Source organism: Sinocyclocheilus rhinocerous, unplaced genomic scaffold (genome assembly GCF_001515625.1).
Source record: "Sinocyclocheilus rhinocerous isolate Xijiao unplaced genomic scaffold, SAMN03320098_v1.1 scaffold971, whole genome shotgun sequence".
Classification (NCBI taxonomy): Eukaryota; Metazoa; Chordata; class Actinopteri; order Cypriniformes; family Cyprinidae; genus Sinocyclocheilus; species Sinocyclocheilus rhinocerous.
In genome coordinates this window covers 191,265-202,760 of record NW_015666552.1, presented here as the reverse complement: position 1 = coordinate 202,760, position 11,496 = coordinate 191,265, and the positions used below count along the sequence as shown (strand labels likewise).

The window sequence follows — 11,496 nt, the reverse complement described above, 5'->3', positions numbered from 1 at the left end:
AGAACTGTAGGGGGTACTTGATCCTTTCATTTAGGTTTACTCATGACTTAGTATAGCTACACACTGACTCCCAGAGTGCATTGCAGCATGAATAAATTATGCAGTTGCTTTGTTTTACAGTTGTTGATTTTATTTGCCAATTTTATTTGCTGTCTTGTGTCAGTAGTAGCACAACAAAAAGAGCAAATAAAATGGTTATTGTTACAATTAATGATAATACATTAAATTGAATTGTTACCATTGTTGATTCACGTGCTGAATGTTTAAGTCTGTGTATGACATTAACATTTTACCTCACACAATTTAAGAATAATGAAAGCCCAACTAAATGCATCTCAAAGAATTCATGAAAAATGTAATTGAAAATGTTCATCAATTAACACAAACAATACACTAATGCTTTAATTGCAAGATAAGTTACTTTCTAAAAGTAATCTATATATTACATTTCTTTCCTTGAAATTAAATAATTCTGACTTCATGATGTATTACTGCATTAACAACAAGAAAATTATAATAATGTAAACGAAGTTCCAAGTGCACAATCAAAGGGAACGCTAATCACGGTAGAGTTACTCTCACGGGACACTGCACTTATTCACAATCACATTCACAAAAGTACATTTTTTTGCATCTGGTTTAAAGCCTTACTGGTTAACCGTTTCATTCGTGTGCTGTTCTGAGGAGCGATTTTTATCTTCACCCACTTTGGCCTAAATATCCGCCATACTTTTTAATATATTTTGTTACCTTGAAAGGCTTTGTCTTTATAATAGGGAAATAAGAATCGTGATAAAATCGTGATATTTCTGAAAAAAAAAAAAAAAAAAAAAATCGTGATATTTTTGCCATATCGCCCACCCCTAGTCGAGGGGGAACATTTTTTTTATTTGAATTTGAATTTTGAATTTGAATTTATTTGACTTTAAATAAATAAATAAATACATTCTGTGTAAGACCGTGTACTTGCTGTTTTTTATGAGGCAATGACCTGCTCATGCCTTATAAATATAGTGACTTAAAAACCATGGTGCAATTTCATTTTTGGATGCCACGTGAGTAATTACTCTGCAGCTCTGAAAACGACGCACTGACAACACTGATGTAGCCTCTAATAATAATATTTTGTTATTGTTACATAGGGGTTCTATAAAGTTCGTGTTTTTTAAAGTTGCACATACTTTTCCCACAGTGCCCACACCATGGGCTCATATTTTTTGGGGTCTCATGTGACATGAGGGTCCACCCTCATGAGGGGCTTCACTGACTCACATTGTTGCAATACAGTAGGTACTTGCACGGGCTGGAGACGTAACATGTATAAACTGCCCACTGACCGGATCTGCTATTTAACAGGTGTAGCAGCAAGTGCAACAGTGTCGTCTTTAGACAGATCTAGTCCGGGACTATGCGCTCAGTCTGGGGTTTAATTGCCTTGGTGGCCACGGCAACTTTTTACTTGTACCTGCTGTCTGTGTTCCTTCCGCCGGGTCCGCGTGCCGCCCTTCTTCACGACGTTCAACCTCAACACACCGCCGACGAACCGCAGGAGGAAGAACTCAGGTAGTTAATATCTTCGGTACTTTGTTTTGTTTTGTTTTGTTTTGTGAGCAGTTATTCCTACTTATGTTATTGTTTGTAGCAGAATGAATTCTCTTTTAACTGTCAAATGGTCTGTTAAACTGTGTTTTAATAACACACTAGCTACAGGTAGACTTTAAATAAATAAATAAATACATTCTGTGTAAGACCGTGTACTTGCTGTTTTTTATGAGGCAATGACCTGCTCATGCCTTATAAATATAGTGACTTAAAAACCATGGTGCAATTTCATTTTTGGATGCCACGTGAGTAATTACTCTGCAGCTCTGAAAACGACGCACTGACAACACTGATGTAGCCTCTAATAATAATATTTTGTTATTGTTACATAGGGGTTCTATAAAGTTCGTGTTTTTTAAAGTTGCACATACTTTTCCCACAGTGCCCACACCATGGGCTCATATTTTTTGGGGTCTCATGTGACATGAGGGTCCACCCTCATGAGGGGCTTCACTGACTCACATTGTTGCAATACAGTAGGTACTTGCACGGGCTGGAGACGTAACATGTATAAACTGCCCACTGACCGGATCTGCTATTTAACAGGTGTAGCAGCAAGTGCAACAGTGTCGTCTTTAGACAGATCTAGGCCGGGACTATGCGCTCAGTCTGGGGTTTAATTGCCTTGGTGGCCACGGCAACTTTTTACTTGTACCTGCTGTCTGTGTTCCTTCCGCCGGGTCCGCGTGCCGCCCGTCTTCACGACGTTCAACCTCAACACACCGCCGACGAACCGCAGGAGGAAGAACTCAGGTAAGTTAATATCTTCGGTACTTTGTTTTGTTTTGTTTTGTTTTGTGAGCAGTTATTCCTACTTATGTTATTGTTTGTAGCAGAATGAATTCTCTTTTAACTGTCAAATGGTCTGTTAAACTGTGTTTTAATAACACACTAGCTACAGGTAAGCTAAACATCTGAATATATTATTTTAATAATCTTACATGTCGACACAACAAATGACAAAATGGGAAATTATTTCAGGTAAACGTAGCTACACACCATACATAATTTAATTAAATTACATTTTCATGTGAAACTTGGTAGACTGATGTTTCGTGGGCTACTTGCGATTCATGAATGATTTGCTATTTTTAATCGGATCTTTTTTTTGACTTAATAGGATGTACCGGTTCACATCTATCACTGATATTATTAAGTTAAAGATTCAATGAAAGCATCCCACTCGAAATATGAACGATCGAGTCCGATTAATGAACGAATCCTTTAGACCGGTTTTGTGAATCACAAGACCTGTCTAAACGATTGGCTCCTGCCGTTTTTCATTACTAGGCCTATATTTGTGGACAGGAAATTCATTTAGATTTGTATTGGTTAGCCTATATAATATTGTTTTTTATTTTGCAGTAAGAAGCCTGCTTAAAATTGCAAGAGGAGTTTTTTTAAAAACTAATTACAAATACACAGTTTAATATTAGGCTATAACCATAACCATAGTCTCATCTGAATTCATAGTCTATTGCTATTATGACATCTCTTCATTAAAAATGTAGGCCTATCTGAATTACTTATAAGTTAACCTTGTAAATGTATCTATTTGATTGGGATTCAGTAACTTGATTTTTCTGTCATGTATTCAATTATTTAACTAAATTGTGATTTACATAGAATATTTGATGTGTTTACATTACATGTTTGTCCTGGGGGCTTCTTGCCCAAGGTATAGGGGAATTTTTGCTATAACTGAACTGTAAAATGTTTCCATTTTTTTCCACTATTAATATATTGGATGATGCATAGTCATCATATTAAACTCATGCATGTTACAGTGTAGCAGTAAGGCCACACTGTTTCTAAGAGAAGCATCTGCAGTGCAGTTTATGACAGTGCTCCTATAGTCACCTGTGGAACAACTCCCTCCCTCTTTTTATTAGTTCTCTCTATCTTCATTAATTTCACATTCTTCCATATTTGCCTGCATGTCTATTTGACTCAGTATTGGTTTATTTATTATAATATACACCCTCATCTCAATTCTGAGAAGAAGTAATGGAAGAATAAGAAATAAAATTAGAGAGAATGAGAGAGAGATGGATTTGTACTGTAGAAAGTGAGAAGCTTTGGCAGTTATTCTCTGATGGTGACAAACATTCAGCTCCTGTTTGCCCTGTGCTCTCTCCTCATCAGCGTTACTTTATACTATGTGAGCAGCTCTGTGTGATGTGGGAAATCATAGATGCTTCATGCAGCAAAACTCTTTTTCTTCTTTAATGTTTCATCCGTCCTCTCGAGAAAGGAAAAATTGAAATCGCATCATATGACCCCTTTAAAAATATCCATCCATTTTCCAAACTGCTTGTCTTTTGTAGAATCCAGGGGACATTGGAGCGTATCATATAATTTTTTAATATAATTATTTTAATGATTAATTTATTAAACTCTCCATTAATTATTACTTTGTCTGCTCTGAATGCAAATCAATATTAGCAGTCATGTCTCAGAATTGGAGCCTGGCAGAGGGCATGAGGTGACAGTTATAAGATCAGACAACTGCCTTCTGGAGTGTCTTGAAACCCCTTGAATTTGCTGAGATGTGCAATATAGAGGAGGAGGGAAAGAAAGAGATATCTGGAGGCTTCATATGTGACATGTTACATATACATACATACTCCACCGATGGAGTTTTGGTTCCTTGCTGCTGTCGCCTCTGGCTTGCTTAGTTGGGGACACTTATTTTCCAGCGATATCGTCGACTTGATTGCACAGACACTATTTAAACTGAACTGAGCTGGATGATGACATCACTGAATTCAATGATGAACTGCCTCTAACTGAATATTGAGTGTTTACTATTGGCCTTTTGCATTATTGACACACTATTTTCCTATTTAATACTGTTCAGTTGCTTTGACACAATCTGTATTGTTAAAAGCGATATATAAATAAAGGTGACTTGACTTGACCAAGATGCGACGCAGGCAGTGGAATAGAAAAAACATACAAGAAGATGGGAGTGAACTTCTTTTAACTTGAGTGCTGCGCTTTTAGAATGCCGTTTCATGCAAGAGATGTGAGTGCAACAGTCAAACGCATCCATGTTTACATAGAAAAAACAATGGAAAATAGGGCTGTGCGATATGGACAAAAAAAAACTATCAAAAAAAAAGGAGAGAGGTCTCAAAAGCCCTGTGTGCTTACAGTATATGTCACTTTCTGAAGTCATCCAGATATTTAGAATAACAAAAACAGTGGAAAGGACACTGGAGTTTCAAATTGGGTAACGGATCTGCTGTATGTCTACCATCATCACACTCTGTCCAAAGATCTGACCTTTCCATAGTGTCTTGTGACCTGTATGTCATGGTTCATGTCTTGATTAGCTCACTCCTCTGTACCCTGGAGAATATCTGCTGATGAGGCTGAGATGTTTTTCACATGTTGTTCATCAGTGATGGCAGAGACAGCTGTGCCCTGTGTACTGCTAGCTGTTTGAATCTTTTGGTGGGAATTCCCATGGTTATAAGAGAGGGGAAATTTTGTTAACACATGTGCATGTATCATGTTTTACAGTGATATAGCCAGCTGTTTTAAAGAGAATAGGCTTAAATAGTCTGAACATGTCAGGACTTTTCAAAAAAGAGTTTTGATTATTGACAGTGTTTTGTTTATTGTCTGGTCGGTCTCGTCCACTGAAGGCTCTCATATTGTTGTACTTGTGGGAACATACTCAGTGTGCACTCAGCATGGAGCATATCACATGTTTATATTCATCACACTGGGTACGTATGTGAAATTAAAACCTCTGCTTTGGCACATGGGTGGGGAATACTGCCCCATTGCATGCCCAAATTACCCCCTGGATGGCAGTAAGGAGCTTAGATTACTCACGACTGCACAAGATGTGATTCATCTGCTGGTAAGAGCCCGGTGACCACCACACAAGAAATCCAGTCTGTGGTACATCCACATATTTATTGATGATCGTGTTAGGTGTGTTTGAAGATGTTTTAAACAGTCTGGCCATTGAGTACAGCCAAAACACACACACACACACACACTAGCGTATTTCCACAGCTGAGAGGCTATTTTTGTCCAGTTGGTGTATCATATTTCATTCCTTCACGCAAGCTGAGGGCAGATTTTGGTCTTTCTGTCTCATCTTGCTGACAGGCTAGTGTCTTGATCAGAGGCCTACAGCCGTTTTCAAGAATCCTTCAAGTAATTTCAAGTCTGTTGTGCACTTAAAAAAATGCAAACCTAAAAAGGGAAGTAATGGCTTTAAGTCAAAAATGTTATTTAATAATACTGAGCCTAAATACACAATTTTATAGCAATTACCAGTTATTAATATAATTATACAGTCATGTACTTTTACATTTTTTTATGGAAACAATATCTGAACTCCATAACTGCTCTACTACTACAGATTCTCGATCTCGAACAAGCAAATCACCAAAGGGCATTCTGGGTTGAGCGAGCGGCACTGAGCGTATTGAGCGAGCGGAGCGGAATCTTCAGAAAGGCGCTCTGCGTTCTCAAGGAAATATTACCACTCCGCTCCCCGCTCCGCTCTGCTCACATGCTCTGTTCAACACTAACTGCGGTTACTGAAACCACGCCTTCTTTCTTTGCGTGCACATTTGGGCGGCATTATGCTAATATTTCCACATAGTGACGATATGTGGGGGCGTGTTAGAACGAGCCGTTTTAGGGGGGCGTGGCAGAGTCTTAACTTTGATAAAGAATATCTCTTTGGTTTTGAGACTTTAGTCTTTGCAACTTCAGGGATCTTATCTATGCACAATCAGCTTGTAACACTCCAAAGAGGAAGGAAAACTTGAAATCGCATCATATGACCCCTTTAATATGTAAGGAACAATGAAACATTTAGATTATTAAAAATTAATCATTTACTCACTCTCATGTCATCCTAAACCTCCATTGTTTGGTTCTCAGCATTTTTCAAATATTTTTGAAGAAGAAACAAAGTCATGCAGGTTTGAGCAAGCATGAGGGTGAGTAAATTATGACATTTTTGGATGAACTTATCACTTTAACTTCATCTTTGGTCAAAGTTAAAGCAATATTGTATTTGTTTAAAGAACATTTATTTTGTCAGACTTCCTGGAGTACCATCATGGTACCAGCTTGTGGTCACAGAACCTCACCCATGAATGAACTTCAGCCATTTAAACAGACTTTTTATTTAAGTCAGAAATGTTATTTAATATAACTGAGTCAACCTAAACATTAATTTATATCACCAAATTACGTAGGTTAAATCATGTAGAAATAACTCTTTAAAGCAGTGTTTCTCAACCCTGGTCCTGGGCGCCCCCCAGCACTGCACATTTTGTGTGTCTCCCTATTCAAACACACCTGATTCAACTCATTAGCTCATTAAAAGAAACTCCAGGACCTGAAATGGGTGTCAGATAAGGGAGACATACAAAATGTGCAGTGTTGGGGGGCGCTCAGGACCAGGGTTGAGAAACACTGCTTTAAAGTAACAGTTGCAGGTCACCACAGCATCTCACCAGAGAGCAACAGTGAACTTTTTCAGATCATTATCCCAGTGAAAAATAAATATACTAAAATGAATTTGAAATACATTTATTTCATGCTAAGTATACTACAAATATATTCACATATTTATGTACACTTAATGCACTTTAATTGTGCGGAAGCAGTGCTGAAGTGCTAAAGATATACTGAAGTATATTTGATTGTGCTAAAGTGGAACTATTGCAAAACACTTAAATATCTTGCATTTAAAGACCGATATTATTCAAAGGTCATACAATCATCATCAATAGTGACATTAAAACGCATTATAGTCTTAATATTGTGTAATAATAATAAAATGTGCATTGTGCACAAGTAGTACTCCAAATAAAGTTTAGCTAATTAATTTTTTTTATATCAGTAAGTCTCAAGAAATAAGTTAGTAAATATGTTAATAATTTGAACAATACTTAGTATGAAATAAATGTATTTTAAATACATTATTTTTTACTAGGGTACATTCAGGTCATATAGCTTAAGCCCACAGTATCCACTCAATATATTGATTAAAACCCTCTTCCTCCATCATATCAGTCTCTGCTGGTTTTTGTAAGGGAAAGCAACTGAGTTGATAGGAAGAGGACAGCCACTCGCCAATCTGTTAGAAATTACAAGAGAAACATGCAAGTTCGGTGCCATTATTTTACTGATCTCACAATGTCTTATATTTTCTCCAGGTTGAAGTTCCCATCTGATCTGGATGAGTTGAGGGAACTAACTGAGCTGCTGCAGTTCTATAAGACAGAACACACTGGATATGTGTTCATCCTCTTTTGCAGTGCCTACCTCTACAAGCAGTCCTTCGCCATTCCAGGCTCATCCTTTTTGGTTGGTAACAGAGGTCTACTCTGTGACACTATTAGTAGACCTGCTTGAAAACACCTCATTAGACTGAAATAAAAGCTTTATCACCAGTTTCTCTAAATGCCATTTACATCATGTTTCCTTTCCTGGACATAATCCCATAGAAGTGTGCTTAATTGTATTGAATGTGCACTTATAATGTAGTTCACAAAAGTGTAAAGAGAGTACACTTTCATGACAGTTTCTTAAATTTTAAAAAGTGCACTTTATAATAATGTCAAATTAAGTTTCAAGTACATTTGAATTCATTATGTTTTAATAATGCTTTAAAGTATACTTATTCTGATGTGCTGACTAACATACACAGTACTAATGGTACTAAATTGCGGCTACATCATTACAAATATATATATAAATAATAAATAAATATATATAACCGCACTCCAGTGGTTTGAGTCTTACCTCTCAGATAGGTCCTTCAAGGTATCTTGGAGCGGTGAGGTGTCCAAGTCCCAACATCTAACTACTGGGGGGCCTCAGGGCTCAGTTCTTGGTCCACTTCTCTTCTCTGTCTACATGGCATCACTAGGTTTTGTCATTCAGAAACATGGCTTTTCATATCACTGCTATGCTGATGACACTCATCTTGACCTCTCATTCCATCCTGATGATCCGACGATAGCTGCTCGCATCTCAGCTGGTCTAACAGACATTTCTTGCTGGATGAAGGACCATCACCTTCAACTCAACCTTACCAAGACAGAACTGCTTGTGGTTCCAGCAAACCCACGGAACATGCTTCACAACTCCTTGTTCAAGCTCTTGTTCTGTCCAGAATGGACTATTGCGATGCTCTCTTGGCAGGTCTTCCAGCCAGTTCTATCAAACCTTTACAATTAATCCAGAATGCGGCAGCAAGATTAATTTTTTATAAGCCGAAAAGAATGCACGGCACACCTCTGTTTATCAATTTGCACTGGCTACCAATAGCTGCTCGCATAAAATTCAAGGCATTAATGTTTGCCTACAAAACCACCACTGGCTCTGCACCCCTTTACCTAAATTCATTACTTCAAAATGATGTGCTCTCTAGAAGCTTGCATTCTGCAAGTGAACATCGCTTTATTGTGCCATCCCAAAGAGGCACAAAATCACTTTCATGGACTTTTAAATGAAATGTTCCCTCCTGGTGGAATGACCTGCCCAAATCAATCCAAGTCCTTAGCCATCTTCAAGAAATGGCTAAAAACACATCTGTTCCATCTTCATTTGACCCTTTATCTATAGCACTCTCTATTCTAATTCTATTTTTTTTTAATTGCTCCTTTTAGACTTGCACTCTATTTATTTACTGCTTGTTTTCTTAAAAAAAAAAAAACTAACTAGCTTCTCTATTCTTTTTGTATTCTATTTAGGCCTATTTGTTTTCTTTTTATTTATTATACAATTAACAAAAAGCAAAAAAAAAGGCATCTAACACTAGCTTGTTCTATTCTTTTTCTATTCTATCTATTTTTCTTTTTATTTATTATATAACAAAAAAAAAACCTTGCTACGTGTACTGTGTTAGGCTAACTGAGACTTGTCATAGCACTTGCATATCATTGCTCTTTTGTTGATATTGATTGCTTCCATTGTCCTCATTTGTAAGTCGCTTTGGATAAAAGCATCTGCTAAATGACTAAATGTAAATGTAAATATTCAAATACATGACACAAGTGTCAACATGACATGACATTAAAGTATATTTTAGTTTAACATAAATGCTTGTCAATACATTCAGCAGTACACTTGAACCATATTTTAAAGACAACTACTTGAGTTCTACTTAAGAGGGTCAAGAGTCAAAAACACTTCATTGCATTTAATATAAATTTAAACCACAACATTACATTACATTTAAATGTAAAAATACATTTTTAAATGTGAAATAAATGTAAAACACTATACATTAAAAGTGTCAATTTTTAAGTAAAGTACTTAAAGTACTTTGATTTTTACACTGAAATGGTAACCTAAACATGCTAACTAAATTAACTGATTTTATTATTATTTTATAAATATTATTTTCTGAACAAACAGATATACATTATTTATATGAACAAAGCAAATATTTATGGGTTAAATCAGGCAGAAAGAGCTCCTTAGAGTAATAACTGCAGGTTACCACTTTTTGGTGTTGAAGGATGGAAATTTTACTTCTTTTTCACAAGGGACGCTTACTATATATACAAACAGTACAGTTATTTATATATAATATGTGACTGTATGTAGCTGATGACCTAATAAAAAAGCCTTTACTGTCAATTTTTCTTGTCATGTCTAGAACATGCTGGCGGGGGCATTATTTGGGCCATGGCATGGACTCCTCATCGCCTGCACTTTGACTACTGTGGGTTCCACCAACTGCTACCTGCTGTCCCATACATTTGGCAAACGCCACATCGTCAGGCTCTTCCCTGAGAAGGTGGCCATGCTGCAGAGAATGGTGGGTCACCTCTGGGTGTTTAGCACATGATAGAGGGATTTCCCATTAATAAATGTTCTAAAAATAGTCAGTATGTGTGACTTTGCATTTTGTCTGTTTATACTGTACTGAGTCCACAGCACAACTATCACGACAAGAACACAACAATATAGTGTAATATAGAGTAACAATATAGAACTACTTAGTTATTTTTTTTCTTGCTGATCATCAATCCTGAATCCATTTTTAATGCTTTAGAGCTCAAGCATTTAAAGTGGCCAACAAGGTATTTGCAGCACATTAGTGCCTCAGTGTGGATGCCAATATAGTTATAGTTCTTGCTATTAGTTATTGTTCTTAGTGTGAACAGGCCTTAATATAAAAAAAGTTTATTCAAGTGTGCTTCTAGTATACTTCTTTTAACCTACAATATAATAGCATACTTTCAGTCTACTGTTTATCTACTTATCATAGGTATACTTAATATTATACTTAAGTATACTTCGCTTATACATATACAGGTGCATCTCAATAAATTAGAATGCCGTGGAAAAGTTCATTTATTTCAGTAATTCAACTCAAATTGTGAAACTCGTGTATTAAATAAATTCAATGCACACAGACTGAAGTAGTTTACGTGTTTGGTTCTTTTAATTGTGATGATTTTGGCTCACATTTAACAAAAACCCACCAATTCACTATCTCAACAAATTAGAATACTTCATAATACTTCAGTCTGTGTGCATTGAATTTATTTAATACACGAGTTTCACAATTTGAGTTGAATTACTGAAATAAATGAACTTTTCCACGACATTCTAATTTATTGAGATTCACCTGTATATAGCATACAGAAAAGTATATTATGCCCATGCTTGTGCCTAATCTTTAGTTTGAGATTAATTTAAGAAAGTATAATTTAGTATTAATGTTCTAATATTCAACTTGGCTTGATTTATGAAGTAAGTTCATTCTTGTGTGGCTTATGAAATAACAAGTCAGGGTAACACTTTATTTTAAGGTGCCCTTGTTACACTTTACATGTACTTACTATTTATAATAACAATAAATTATGCATAATTACATGCAAGTAACCCTAA

At 36.3% G+C, this 11,496-nt stretch overlaps 1 protein-coding gene across 2 annotated transcripts in view; it reads left to right on the top strand.

The window, feature by feature from the left end:
* Nucleotides 1-2,084: 2,084 nt before the first annotated feature.
* tmem41ab (transmembrane protein 41ab) overlaps nt 2,085-11,496 on the top strand; it is an 11,747-nt gene continuing 2,335 nt past the window's right edge. Inside the window, exons 1-3 of one of the 2 annotated variants that reach the window (XM_016544113.1) lie at nt 2,085-2,355; nt 7,803-7,953; nt 10,256-10,417. In XM_016544113.1, the coding sequence (XP_016399599.1) occupies nt 2,201-2,355; nt 7,803-7,953; nt 10,256-10,417 (468 nt within the window). In that variant the 5' untranslated portion in view covers nt 2,085-2,200. The remainder of the gene's footprint in view (nt 2,356-7,802; nt 7,954-10,255; nt 10,418-11,496) is intronic. The other variant, XM_016544114.1, reaches the window with a different exon arrangement.